The 15,146-nt window shown below is 42.3% G+C and overlaps 1 protein-coding gene across 1 annotated transcript in view; it reads left to right on the top strand.

Annotated features, from left to right (window-relative positions):
* The window catches only part of SH3BP5 (SH3 domain binding protein 5), an 84,819-nt gene that overhangs the window by 18,886 nt on the left and 50,787 nt on the right, over positions 1-15,146 (top strand). Inside the window, exon 3 of the mRNA XM_007936794.2 lies at positions 14,721-14,849. Within this exon, the coding sequence (XP_007934985.1) occupies positions 14,721-14,849 (129 nt within the window). The remainder of the gene's footprint in view (positions 1-14,720; positions 14,850-15,146) is intronic.

The following is a 15,146-nucleotide window of genomic DNA, read 5'->3' on the forward strand; positions in this document are numbered from 1 at the left end:
ACGCTGTGGTTTCAGCAATTCTGCCTCCTCTTACACAAAGAATCCTGTGGGTTTGAAAACATGCCTCTTGCCACTAATGAGAAATCACTGGGTTCTGTCAGTATTTCCTGCTGAGTGTGTGATGGGGGTGTTGTTATGTAACTTAAGTCCCTCCTCCAGGGCCTTCTGTGGACTGAAGCCCGTGCCAAAAGTGTAAAGGGCAAATGGGCTTTTTCTCTTTGTTTGTGGCACTTTGGATCTTGGGTTATTTAAACTTTTTTTTTCTTTGGTAATTGGTTAAATTTCATTCTAGTGGCACAATACTTAGCATAATAAGCTTTCAATAAATGGTAGCTATTTTATGTATGTGCCTGTGTAACACCAACAAAATTGATGAATTGAAAGCATGTCTTTTCTAATTGATAGACACTGCAAAATAGCTGGCCCATGTTATTAAAAATATCAAGGTCATGAAATACAAAGACAGACCCAGGACCTTTCTGGACTAAAAGAAACTAAGGAGACATGACACATAAATATTGTTGTTGTTGTTAGTGGTGTTGAGTCAGCTCCACTTCATAGAGACCCTATGTACAACCAAATGAAATACTGCCCTGTCCTGTGCCAACCTCACTCACAATCCTTACAATACCCGAGCCCATCATTACAGCAACTGCGTCACCATCTCATTGAGGGTCTTGCCCTTTTTTGCTGACCCTCCACTTTACCAAGCATGATATCCTCCTCCAGGGAATGATCCCTTCTAACAACATGACCAAAGTAGGTGAGATGAAGTCTGGCCATTCTCACTTCAAGGAGCATTCTGGCTACACTTCTTCCAGGACAGATTTGTTGTTTGTTCTTCTGGCAGTCCATGGTACTTTCAGTATTCTTCATCAACAACGCAACTTAAAAGCACCAACTTTTCTTAGGTCTTCTTTATTCATTGTCCAGCTCTCACATGCATATGAGGCAGTTGAAAATATCATGGCTTGGGCTAGGCACACCTTAGTCTTCAGACATCTTTGCTCTTCACTTGAAAGAGGTCTTTTGCAGCAGATTTGCCCAATGCAGTACAAGTACATACAACCTATGAATACTCCAATGAGTATTCTGAACCAGAAATAACTTTTTTTTTTCACTATGAAAGACATTGTCTCAGTTATCTACTGCTGCTATAATAGGCACACCACCAGTGAGTTTTAATAAACAGAAATATATTTTCTCACGGGTTGGGAGGCTGGAAGTCTGAATTCAGAGTGCTTGCTCTAGGGGAAGGCTTTGTCTGTCAGCTCTGGAAGAAGGTTCTTGTCTCTTGTGAGTTCTCTTCCTGGGCAGTATTCACGTGGCTTGCCATCTCTCTTCCTACATCTCTATTCTAGTTGCTTATTTAATCTCTTTTGTATCTCAAAAGAGACTGATTCAAGACACGCCCTACACTAATCCTGCCTCATTAACATAAAACAATCCATTCCCAGATGGGATTATATGTGTGTGTGTGTGTATATGTAATTTTTAAATTTTATTTTATTGTGATTTGGGTGAAAGTTTACAGAGCAAATTCATTTTTCATACAATTGTTCATACACATTTTGTTTCATGACATTGCTTGTAATCCCTGTAACATAATGGCTATCTTCCCACTTCCTCCCTGTATTTACCTTTTCCCTGTGTTCTTTCCTATGCATTCCTCCCTGCCTTCTGAACTGTCTCCCTGTGCAAATACTGCCTTTCTGATCTCCCATAGTTGATTGTTCCAAGGATTGTACCTACTAGGTGTAAATGTTCACCTTATACACAGTCTGTTGTTTGTCTGGAAGCCACAGGAGTGACTTCAATTCCAGGCTTGAAGGGTGACTAGGGGCCCTAGTCTCAGGGGTTTTACCAGTCTTTAGCAGACCTGTAAGCCTGTTCTTCTTTATGGTTTCGAGTTTTGTTCCACATTTTTCTCATACTCTATCCAAGATCTCCTATTTTGATCCCTTTCTGAGTAGTTGACAATGTTGGCAGGCACCATTTAGTTCTTCTGGTCTCGGGGTCATGTTGGCTGAGGTTTGCATGGTTCACTAGTCCCTTGAAGTAATTGTTTCCATGTGTCTTTGGTTTTCTTCATTGTTGTTTGCTCCAGATGAGAAGAGACCAATTGTTGCATCTTAGATGGCTGCTTGCAAGTTTTTAAGACCCCCAGTTGCTAATCACCAAAGTAGGATGTAGAACAATGCTGTTTTGTAATATGTTATGCCAATTGGGCTTGATATCCCCCATGACTATGGTCCTGAGCCCATGGGCCCAGTGACTCACTCCCTCAGGGTGTTTGGCTGTAGCCAAGAAGTTACCATAACTTTGCCCCATTAGCATGATTATATATATGGACATTGTTACAGCACATACAAATACATATGTAGAAATATCATCCACTGGACTTCTATATAAACAAAAAAAACCAAACTTACTGCCATCAAGTCAGCTTGACTCATAGCAACCCTTCTTTGGGTTTTTGAGGCAGTATCTCTGTGGAAGTAAATTGCCCAATCTTCCTTCCAAGGAGTGGCTGGTGGGTTTGAACTGCCAGCCTTCTGGTGGGTTTGAACCACCAGCCTTCTGGTTAGCAGTCAAATGCCTTAGGCACTATGCCACCAGAGCTCCTGACTTCTATATAGGCATGGGTATATTCCCTTTTGCCTAGACATACCTGATCATTCAGCTTGTCTATGTATGTATCCACCCATAGATTAACGTTTGTTATTACTGATAATGCAGTATTGTGTATGGAAAAGTGTGTATCTTTATTGTCTGGACCTCTTTTGTGCTTCTCTGTCTCTTCCTTTTCCTTAGTGTTATTGTGTCAGTCACTCGCTTTTGGTTATTGCCTTCCCTTCCTCCAAATCAATACTTGTCTCTCATCTATCTAGCAATTTTCACCCCCACCCCTCCCCACCCCGATAACCAACAAAGAAAGTTTCCTTCCATATTCAAACCTTTCCTTTCCTTTTTACAATAGTTTGACTAATAATAATATTATCCTTCTGTGATTGACTTATTTCACTCAGCATGTTGTCCTCCAAATTCATCCACTTCATGAGGTGTTTCACAGATTCTACATTATTTAGTGTTGCATAGTATTCCATTGTATAGCACGTATTTTGGGGGGCATAATTCAACCCATAACAGACATTTATAAGACAATGGATGCAATTTGAGTAAAGTCATAAATTAGTTTACTTGTATTGTATCAATGTTAATTTTTTCATTTTGATCAGTGCACTCTGGTTATGTAAGAGAATACTCTTGTCTTTAGGAAATACAAAATATTTTGGCATGTCTTAATTACCTAGTGCCACTGTATACAAATACCACAAGTGGGTGGCTTTCAAGAACAGAACTTTATTTTCCTATAGTTCAGGAGACCAGAAGTCTAAATTCAAGGTGTTGTTCTAGGGCGGGGTCCTTCCTTATCTATTTCAGATTATAGTAGCTTTCAGCAGTCCTTGTAGATGCATCTCATTATGCCTTCCTCTTCTGCTTCTAGTATCTCTGTGTTTATTCTGCTCTTTTTATAACTCAGAAGTAATTAGGTTTAGAACCCACCCTACTCAGATACTCTGGTGGTGTAGTGCCTACGGCATTTGACTGCTAACCGAAGGCTGAGGGGTCAGATCTGACTTGATGGCAGTGTGTTGCTTTTGCTACTCAGATATGATCTAATTAACATAATAAAGAAAATTCTATTTCCAAACAGGATTACATCTACAGATATGTTGTTGTTGTTATGTGCTGTTGAGTCAGGCCCAACTCATAGCAACCCCTCCTTGGGTTTCCAAGGCAGTATCACTATGGAAGTAGATTGCCCAACCTTCCTTCCAAGGAGTGGCTGGTGGATTTGAACCTCCAGCCTTCTGGTTAGCAGTCAAGTGCCTTAGGCACTATGCTACCAGAGCTCCCATCTACAGATATAGGAGTTAGGATTCCAACACATATTTTGGGGGACACAATTCCATACCTAACATAGGGTAAAGGGGCATGATGTCTGCATCTTACCATCATTTTTTTTTTCTAACTATGAAATTATCTTAAATTAAAAAAGAAAGAAAATCAAAGAATCTTCCCCCATTCCCAGACCTGCCAACTGCCTTGACTCAGCCTCCAAGTCAGCACCCCTTTTTGGCTCTAGAATCTCTATGTCTGCCAGTGCTTCCAAAGGAAAGTGGCATGGACCCAGTCTGGTGGATTAGATGGGAAGGCCACTGTCAGGCTGGCATGTTCTGTGAGATGGGACTTGGTGCTTACCTCCTTGTTTGGAGCCGTGTTACACTCAAATCCAAATTCGAAGCCAGAGCCCTTTTCCTGGGAAGAAATCAATTCTACTTAGCTCTCAAAAGGCTCCAAGACACTTGTTAACCTCAGAGGAGGGAAACTTGCAGGAAGAAACCATGAGGACTTCCATCTTTCTTTTTCTTTCCTTTTTTCTGCCCTGTGGAGGAAAACTCTTGGTGGTTCAGAACGAGGGCAGCTGAGCACTTAACCATTTGCACCACCCAAGTACTCCCAAAGTGGAGAGGCAGATGAAATCCCAGGTGCCTTTGGCTAACCAGAAGGCTGGTGGTTCAAATCCATCAGCCACTCCTCGGAAGGAAGGTTGGGCAATCTACTTCTGTAGTGATACTGCCTCGGAAACCCAAGGAGGGGTCGCTATGCGTCGGGTGACTCCACGACACATAACAACAAAAACAAAGAGTCTAGACCTACTCTGCCCAGTATGTAGCCACTAGCCAAATATAGCTACTTAAATGATAATTTAAACTAATTAAAATAAAATAAAACAAAATTTAATTTCTCAGCTGTATTAGCCACGCTTTAAGTGTTCATGTAGCCACTTGGGGCTAGTGGCTTCCCTACTGGATAGCACAGATACGGAACATGTCCATCATCGCAGAAAGTTCTGTTGGACAGCTCTGGAGAGCACTTACTCCCTTTTCATCCAAGCACTATTTAAAGTGGCTTCTTTGTGTATTTTAGGAGCTGCCACAAGTGTACTCAAAGAGTAGATTGGGTGAAAAGAGAACTTGATTTGTGATAAACTGGAAAACAGCAGTCAGAGTGTTTCCAGTGGTGCCTTTTGTCACACAATTCTAGAATATTCTTGCTAACAGAGACTTTAACAATTATTCTAGGGCATAATTGCTTCCCTAAATTCAATTATTTTCCTGCAGCTGTCATAATTTTTTATCATATGCTAGTACTGCATGGATTATATGTCAACATAAAGAAAACAAAAGTCTTCACAACTGGACCAATAAGTAGCATTATGGTAAATGGAGAAAATACTGAAGTTGTCAAAGATTTAATTTTATAAGCATATCTCAGAGATAATGCAAGTTTAGTTTCTGGACCACCTCAGTAAAGTGAATATCACAATAAAGTGAAATTTTGGTTTCCTAGTGCATATAAAAGTTATGCTTACTGTATACTGTAGTCTATTAAGTGTGCAAAAGCATTATGAAAACATTTGAAATACTGTGAAAATAACTAGAATGTGACCCAGAAACGAAGTGAGCACATGCTGTTTGTTGGAAGAAATAGTGCTGATAAATTTGCTTGATGCAGGGTTGCCATAAACCTTCAATTTGTAAAAAAAAAAAAAAAAAAAGAATGCATTATCTGAAAAGCACAATAAAGCAAAGTGCAATAAAGTGAGGTATGCCTATACTTGATCCACAATCAAAGAACATGGAAGCAGCAGTTAAGAAATCAAATGATGTACTGTGTTGGGCAAATCTGCTGAAAAGACCTTTTTTTTTTAAAAAAAAAAGTATTAGAAAATGAAGATGTCACTATGAGGACTAGGATATTTTTAGTCACCTCCTTTGTACGTGAATGGTGGACAGTGAATAAGGAAGACCAAAGAAGGATTGATGCATTTGTATTTTGGTGTTGGCAAAGAATTTTATAAATATACCATGAACTGCCAGAAGAATGAACAAATCTGTGTTGGAAGAAGTACAGACAGAATGTTCTTTAGAAGTGAAGATGGTGAGGTTTCATCTTATGTGCTTTGGACATGTTATCAGGAAGGATCAGTTTCTGGAGAAGAACATTATGCTTGGTAAAGTAAAGGGTCAGTGAAGAAGAAGACCCTCAACGAGATGGATTCACACAGTGGCTGCAGTGATGGGCTCAAATATGGCAAGGATTGTGAGGATGGTGCAGGATCCAGGTGTGTTTCATTCTGTCATACATAGTTGCTTTGAGTCAGAACTGCCTCAGTGACACCTAACAGCTAACAGTACTACATGTCCTATTTATTCCATATTTTCCTTTAAAAAGAATCATTTACACTTTAGTTTGTTTGAAAAGGAAACTAATTTCATGACTTTAAGTGGAAAACCATAAAAGGAAATAAATTTTTTAAAAGCAAGCTTTTTATTGAAAAATTAGAAGGAGAGTGAGTGAGAGAGCTCTGGTGGCTCAGTGCCTAAGGCATTTGACTGCTAACCAGAAGGTTGGCAGTTCAAACCCACCAACCACTCTGTGGGAAGATGGCTCAATCTATTTCTGTAAAGATTTACCACCTCTGAAACCCAATGGGGGTAACTATGAGTCAGAATCAACTCAATGGCAATGGGTTTTGGTTTTTTGTTTATATACACACACACACACACACACATACACATGCACATGCACATACATATACATATACATATACATGTATAACCAAAAAAAAAAATCCTCACTGCCGTTAAGTCAGATCCGACTTATAGAGACCTCTCCTTGGGTTTCCGAGGCAGTATCACCATGGAAGTAGATCGTCCAATCTTCCTTCCAAGGAGTGGCTGGTGGTTTTGAACTGCCAGCTTTCTGGTTAGCAGTCAAATGCCTTAGGCACTACACCACCAGAGCTCCCATACATATGTATACATATTGTTGTTATGTGCTGTGGAGTTGAGTCAGACCTGACTCATAGCAACCCCTCCTTGGGTATATATATATGTATGTATATATATATATGTATGTGTGTGTATATATGTATATGTATATACATATATACATACACACATACATATATACATATGTATGTGTGTATATATATATGTATATGTGTGTGTATATATATGTATGTGTGTGTGTGTGTGTGTGTACATACATATGGAGAGCTCTGGTAGCGTAGTGCCTAAGGCACTTGATTGCTAACCAGAAGGCTGGCGGTTCAAACCCACCAGCCACTCCTCGGAAAGAAGATGGGGCAATCTACTTCCGTAGTGATAACCGCCTCAGAAACCCAAAGAGGGGTCACTATGAGTCGGGTCTGACTTGACGGCACATAACAACAACAACAACAACAACAACATACATATGTATATATATGTGTGTGTGCATATATATGTATATGGGAAAGTTGGTGAGTTTTCAGAGGTAATGTTTGTTTCCAGTGCATGTATTCTTTGGATTATCAACTTCTAGCAGATGCCTTTCTCTGTGGAAGATCTGGAGCCTGGACTTGCTCTTCTTTCTTGAAAATGAGATTAGCAAATGTAAAGAAGTGTTAAAGCTCTAGTAGCACCTAGCAGAGGCTTTCTCTGTGACAAAAAGAAAGATCTGAGGAAGACTGACTCTTCACTGTTGAAAACACACTGGCATTTCTGGTTTGCCAGAGATCTTTGCAGGGCAGGCTGAGGGGCAGGTAAGTCTTGGTGTCACTCGGCAGACCGCTTAGCAGTTATTGAGTAGCTCAGAGAGCTTTTGTTTTTGTTGGTAATATCAGTCAATATTTGCTGTATTAGAAATTAAAAGTAAGAGAATTTAAAAATCTATATTTTACAATAAAGAAAGAAGAAAATTTATACATCTACCTTAATTCATTAGCAATGAAAATATAAACTTTCTACATGTTAACATAAGCAATGTTTTTTTTTAATATTTTCCCAAACAAAAAAGTTAATGAAAAGAAAATAATTGTTTTATATTTTTTGCTAATAGCTAGCTCAGTAGAGGAGAACAGAATTATCATATCTGTTTCTGAGTTCAGTCTGTTGTGATGTCACATTCTCTGGAAAAGGACACTGAACATTCATGAGATAATGAAAGTGAAAAAGACCAACAGTGTCTTAGTTTATTTTGAAAATGGTTCTGACCTTGTCATTTTCTTGAAACCACTGTGAGAATTACCAGTGGTGAGAAGAGAGTCAGTGATAACTAACTCACTTATCACTAGGAAGTGATAAGAAAGACAGGTTGGACTAAATAAAAGAGTGAAATCTACATTTTTTGTCCAAAGCTTGATATTTCTCTCCGCATGCCCCCCCTCCCCCCCAAGTCCTGTGACCTCGGGCACAGCATCTCAGCCCCAGGCTCCAGTTTTCTTATCTGTAGGCAGGGCTAGCCATTCTTGTCCAGCCCGTCTTTCTGGGTTTCTCTGAGACTCAGATTGTTGTTGCTGTTAGTGTGGAATCTCTTTTTACAAACGGAAGGTAGTGTATTTATAAATGGCATTACTAGAGATCCTTTGAAGTATGGTGCCATCTTTAATTTGTAGGACAGTTATTTTTAAAAACTGATGCCCCATCTTAATTTCACTTAGTCCTGGGACACCTTTGTGGAGGGGAAAAGCTGTCAATCTCAGCAAACAAGGTAATTGAGGATTATCTAATTGGATTGGATAGAAAACAGGGACTGGTCCCCAGTGAGGTGCCACCTGGCAGTCTGTTTCTAGTGGATGTAGTTCGTGCGACTCGTTTGGTGTAGCTGGAGTTCTTATCTGATACAGGGCAGTGTTTTTGACACACTGACACATTCAAAAGGGGAGGTTGTGCCACCCTCAGCAGTTCTTTGCTTGAATAAATTACCCTCAGTCTGACTCACCTAATGGATGTGACACACTTTCCAGATGGGAAGATCTGAGGCTTCATCCAAGCAGAGCGAACCCTCATAGAATTCCTTCGAGGGTGATCTGAAAAATCAGCTGATAAACAGCACTGGGATGGTGAATGGCTTGTTTTTCTTGCCTGGTAAAAGGTCCGCTCAGTCTCTGGAGATGAATTTGTACTTCAGCATGGCTCATCTTCCTGGATCATTTAGTGTAAGGAAAACAGTCAGTTCTTCCTCCTGAACATTCCTAAAAGCCACTCCTGCTCTGTTCTTGGAAAACACATTGGTCTGTAATTGTAGGAACCAAAGAACCATGGTTGAGTCTTTTCTTGAACTAGGAAATAAGTCAAAAAGCACAAGTTCAATAGTGGTACATTAGCTTTCTAGGCACATTTAAGATGCATTTTAGGGAATACGTTTTGGTTAGATTGAATTAAGTTCCTCAGACTCTGCTCCTTATAAACATGGCTTTGTAGTAGAGGCCCATGCCCTCCAGCAGTTGACTATATAATTCCAGTGCTTTGCCATGGTATGGAAAACAGATTGACCCTCCCCTCTCTCTCCACCAATACGCCCACCTTAAGGTGTATTTTCAATCCCATGCTTTTTTTTAATTCAATTCCAGGTGACAGAAATCCAATTCAGATTAGCTTAAAGCTGATGGTTACAGTGCTGGTGGTGGTTGGGGTTTGGCACTGTCCTGGCCCTGGGACCTGGAGTACAGTGCTCGACTTTAAGGCGTGGGTGGCTTCAGAGGCTCCAAGTGTCACTGGAATTTGGTTCTCTCGTTTCTTCTCACTGGCTTCTTTCTGTCAGGCTCTCCCCCCATGGTAGCAAAATGGCTCCCATCTGCTCTAGGCTTTCATTCTATCCTCTTATCCATCTCAGTGGGAAAAAACTTCCTCTTTCCAACAGTTTCAGAAAAGTCCTAAGCATCAAATCTCATTGGTCCTGATGGCTCACATGATGTTCCCTCAACAATCACTTAGGCTAGCAGTAAGCAATGTGACTGGTCAGATCTGGGTCACATAACCACTTTTGGGACCAGAGTTGTTCCACTAGGGACTGCTGAGACCCAAGCAATATCAGGGTTATTGAGCAGACAGGGAAGATTTTGATGCTGAGGTCTGTGGGCTCCCACACCCCAGTACTTAAGGGGAATTAATTGTTACTCAAACAGCTGTCATCCTCTGCAGACTGGTGAAAGAACTGTGTCTGTTTTATCTCTTCAGGGAGAATACTGGCTCTGTGTTTAGCTTTTAATGGGTATCAGATGAATAGGTGTGTTGGCGGTTGGGCGTCTTTCAGTTGTTCATCATCGCTGCAGCATAGCCTTGTTTAAAGAGGGAAAACCTGGTATTAAATCACCTCTCCTGGGTTTAATACCCTTTGATGGTCACCTGCTGATACAGGTAGTTGCAGAAGGATGTTAACTAGGCTGGTGGTCCCTGAACCTGCTCATCGAACTCACCCTGGGCACCTTTAAAACTACTCTGCAGCCAGTTCATTCTTTTGTAAAACCTCCATCTGATCAGGTGCTGCCTCTGCTTAAAAATCCACCATGGCTCTCCAGTGCCCACGGGGTAAAGTTCAAATGCCTTAGTATGACACACATCACTTACTGGGGCCCCACCCCCCATCCATGCTTTACGCCTGCTATTCCCTCAGCCTCCCATGCCCTTCCTCCTCTGTCTGGTGAAATCCCCCCTTCTCAAGGACTGATTTGCATGACACTTTCCTTAGGTCATCTTCCCAGGTGTGTGTCTGTTGCACAGTGTGCATTCTTAGGTCTTAGTATTCGTCACACTATGTTGTAGTTCTATATTTACAGCCTGAATTTAACTCCTGGCTCTCACATTTCCCAACTTCGCTACCCATCCTCTGTACCATTATAAAATGTGAATAATGACAATAGCATTTACCTGATAAGGTGGTTATACTGATCACACAGGTTGATGGGCTTAAAGCCTTATGAGAGCACAGCCACATAGTAAGTTGTCTGTCTGTGCTTTGCAGCCCTCTTTCTTCCCAAGGGCAGAGTTGATGGGTAATAGTCATCTGTGCCTGAAATTGTTGTGTGGCATTGAGTTGACTCTGACTCTTGGCTATCCGTAGGACAGAGTGGAACTGCCCCAAAGTATTTCCTAGGCTGTAATCTTTGCGGGAACAGATCACCAGGTCTTTTCTCTGGCAGAGCTGCTGGTGGGTTCAAACTGCTGATCTTTTAGTTGGCTGAGCACTTAACTATCAAATGTCTCCAGGGGCTGGCCAGGGGAGCTGAATGAGTGAAGTGGGCTGGGTGTGATCAAGCAGAGAGGTGGTGGGGACTGGAGGAGGCCAGTCCCTGTCTGACCCCATCTAAGATGTCCCTGTCTAAGGGGGCATCTTCTACTCCACTGCCAGCCAATGGTTGTCAGGTAGGAATGGGACCAGTGTTGCCAGATCACTGGATGCTTTTTGTTTCCAGTGAGAAATTTAAGAATCCAGATATTTTGAAAAATGTCTATTTTCCTGACATTTACTATATAGCTTACAAGCCAAATGCACTAAGCCTGTTGGCCCAGAGCCTACTGATGTGGGCCTCAATTCTCGTCTTACAGGGGAGGCCCAGGGTGATGATAGGATCTGCCTTGGATCCCACACCGCCTGGTTTGGTCCTCAGTGTCCTCACTCGTGGTTAAGTGTGTGGACAGTGCTGTCCTGCCTATCACCAGGTGGTGACCTGAGGATTCTGCTGGTGCAGATGAGTGCATTTTGCAAAACAACTCCCTACACAAAGGTTAGGGATATTATCCTCATCACATTGGCTCCTCTCACCTGGAGAGAGACCCTCTTAGTATTTTTCAATAGGATCATGAGTCTCTTTTTATACCAGGAGTACTTATTGTCGTCTGCTCATGTCTCTGGGTGGTGCATACGCTTAATGTGCTTGGTTGCTAACCAAAAAGTTGGAGGTTTGAGTTCATCCATCTAGAGGTGCCTTGGAATAAAGGTCTGGCAATCTACTTCTGAAAGATCACAGCCATTGAAAATCCTGTGGAGCACAGTTCTACTCTGACACTCATGGGGTCTTCCTGAGTTGGAATGAACTCAATAGCAACTGTGTTTTTTTTTCTTACTGTGCCCAGGTACTGTTAGGAGTTTTACATTTCCTTTCTCCTTTATTCCTTCTGACAGCCCTCTTCATGAGACCATATTTTGTAGGTAATAAAAATGATTCATAGAGATGTTACCTGCTAAGGGCCTCACAGAAGAGGTTTTGGCAGGATTGAGTCTGTCTGTCTGTCTGATTGAAAGCCTGGGTTTTAGGCAACATGCTGCTTCCATCCATTAGCAGGGCTAATAGAGCCACACCTGGCAGTACCTTTGTGGGGCTTTGTTCTCTGAGCTGCCTGAGAGGCCTGGAGACCCAGTACATCTGTGGTAATTCCCTGGGAGAACAAGTCTAGTCTTGTCCTCTGTCTTCAGAAGTTGTAGGAGGTGACTCCAGGCCTGGCCAGACAGGAGAGGAGGCAGAGAGAGAGGAGGATGCAGGGCTTGGGCCAAGGGGCCAAAGCCTGTGTGAGAAGTGTGATCCAGGCTCACAGGCTGAGAAACTCCCTTAGAAGGTAAGGGCCTTATCCCAGAGAGCAGCCATCATTTTCAAACCCAACTAGCCAGCCCATGGCATAATATGACAGAGGGGAATGGATTAGAAGAACTGATCAGGAGCTCCTTCACCTCCTTCACCTTCATTCGCCTAAGAGGCCTCTACAATTTGGTGTTAAGAAGATATTTTTCAGATAGTTACTTGTGTAGTGGTGAGGTAGGCCCTTTCTATGCAATGGCATGACACATGTTTCACCAGCAAGTAAAACGGGGCCAGGTCCATGGCTGGTGACCATGTGTTGGTCCTTCTTCTCTGAGCATCTCTTTCCCCTCTCTGAAACACATGCATACATACATACACATGCACACACACATTCAGACTCATACACACATACTGCACATGCATTCATTCACATTCATATTTACATGTACATGCACACATTACACATGCACACACACATTCAGACTCATACACACATACTGCACATGCATTCATTCACATTCATATTTACATGTACATGCACACATTACACATGCACACACACATTTACACACCTACAAATACAACACATGCACACACTCATACATACATAGAGATTCACACTCATACTTACACACACATACACTGACATGCACACAGGTGTTACCATACCACATCAGGCAAAACCTAAAGGGGCAAGGATCAGGGGACGTGGGCTCTCTGAAGTGCTTTCTCACCCTCCAGCATGTTCTCCTAGACCTGGGACTAAACTTCTTTTTCACTCTTTACCTCTTGGAACCCATGAATCTGATTTCTTGACTTTCATAATGTGTTTAAGCCTATCTCTGTCCACTGGCCTGTTCTGTCCTTCTAAACTCTTGTTGAGGCTCAGGTTATTAATGGCAGTCTACAGGGTGGGTGGCCACACTTATGCCTTCTATTCTCCATGTTCCAGACCTCTGGATTCTTTCATTTTCTTGCAGACACTATGCTGCTTCCTCTCCCCTCTTGGCTGCATGTAGGCTCTACTTCCTGCTGGGGACTCAGTGTTTCCTCTCCCTCCGCAGTTGCCCATTTGCACTTCTGCCTCTTGTATAGATGTTACCCTTCTGGAAGTTTCCCATGAGTGTCTCCTGGACTCCTGTCTGGCCTGGCAAGGGTCTCTCTGCCTCTGGGTTCCATGCCTCCTGCACCATTTCGTCCTGGCTCTGACTTCTCTGGAAGGGCCTATCCCACCCACCAGGCTGCAAGTGCTCTAAAGGCAGGAGCCATTCTAGATCCAGCACAGGGTCTGGTACGTGATAAATTTACATTTGTATTTAATCCTGGCTGTGCCATATGGCTGAGGACTTTTTGAGAGTGTAGGGAACAGTGTTACCATCATGTCTAGAGATGGTTGAACTGGACATTTTTCCCCTGAGGATCTGGACAGTACAGATCTGTACTGCCCACCATCATAGTCATTAGCCACGTGTGGCTATTTAAATTTAAATGTAATTACTTAAATAAATTAAAAATTCCATTATTGGGTCTTGCTATTCATACTTTAACTGCTCAGTAGCCAACAGATAGTGGCTTACTATACTGGTCAGCTCAGATTATACAGTGTTTTCATCATTGTAAAAAGTCCTATTGGACAGTGCATCTCTATTCACTGCCTTTTAAAGATTTTATTTTAAAGGGCTTATATGTTGGTGGAAGATGAGGTGATCTACTTCCATAGTGATACTGTCTTGGAAACCCAAGGAGGGGTCGCTGTAAGTCAGGTCTGACTTGACGGCACATAACAACAACAGCAACAACATATGTTGGTGGAGGTCCCTGAATCGTGTAAATGATTTGTGCTTAAGTAAGCTAAAGGTTATCAGTTCAAACCCATCCAGCAGCCGTGAAAACCCTATGGAGCAGTTCTACCCTGTAACACAAGGGGTCACCATGAGTCAGAATTGACTTGATGGCAAAGGGTTTGGCTTTTTTTTATTATATTGGAGGAGGAGTCCCCTGGGTAGCACAAACTGGTAATCACTTGGCTACTTACTGAAAGGTTTGAGATTTGAGTCCACTCAGAGGCATCTTGGAAGAAAGGCCTGTTTGTTTTTGACCTACTTTTGAAAAATCAGCCATCGAAAACCCTATGGAGCACAGATCTATTCTGACATACACGGGCCACCAAAAGCCTTGGGATCAATTCGATGGCAGCTGGTGTTGTATGTTGGGTAGAGTCCCTCCTTGGTGTTTCTTGTTAAAAGCAGGTGTTTTCAGATTCCTTCTTAAACCTGAGCTGTGTTTCCTTGATTTCTCCTGGCTGTAGGACGCTCGCCAGAAATTTCGCTCTGTTCTAGTTGAAGCCACAGTGAAACTGGACGAACTGGTGAAGAAAATCGGCAAAGCTGTGGAAGATTCAAAGCCCTACTGGGAGGCACGGAGAGTGGCAAGACAGGTAAGGTAGTCTCCAGACCATCTCCCCTGCTGCTATCCACCACCCATTGGCATTTTGGGTGTGTTTTTTGATATCTAGGAGCTCTGGTGGCATAGCACCTAAGGCAATTGACTGCTAACCAGAAGACTGGCAGTTCAAACACACCAACCAACCCTTGGAAGGAAGGTTGGGCAATCTACTTCCATAGCCATACTGGCTCAGAAACCCAAGGAAGGATCGCTAGGAGTCAGATCCGACTCCAAGGCAGTGAATTTGGTTTGGTTTTGGTTTTGATGTAACTCCTGTACCTCTTGATTC

This window comes from Orycteropus afer, unplaced genomic scaffold, assembly GCF_000298275.1.
Source record: "Orycteropus afer afer isolate SDZICR_OR568_19922 unplaced genomic scaffold, OryAfe1.0 scaffold00003, whole genome shotgun sequence".
NCBI lineage: Eukaryota > Metazoa > Chordata > Mammalia > Tubulidentata > Orycteropodidae > Orycteropus > Orycteropus afer.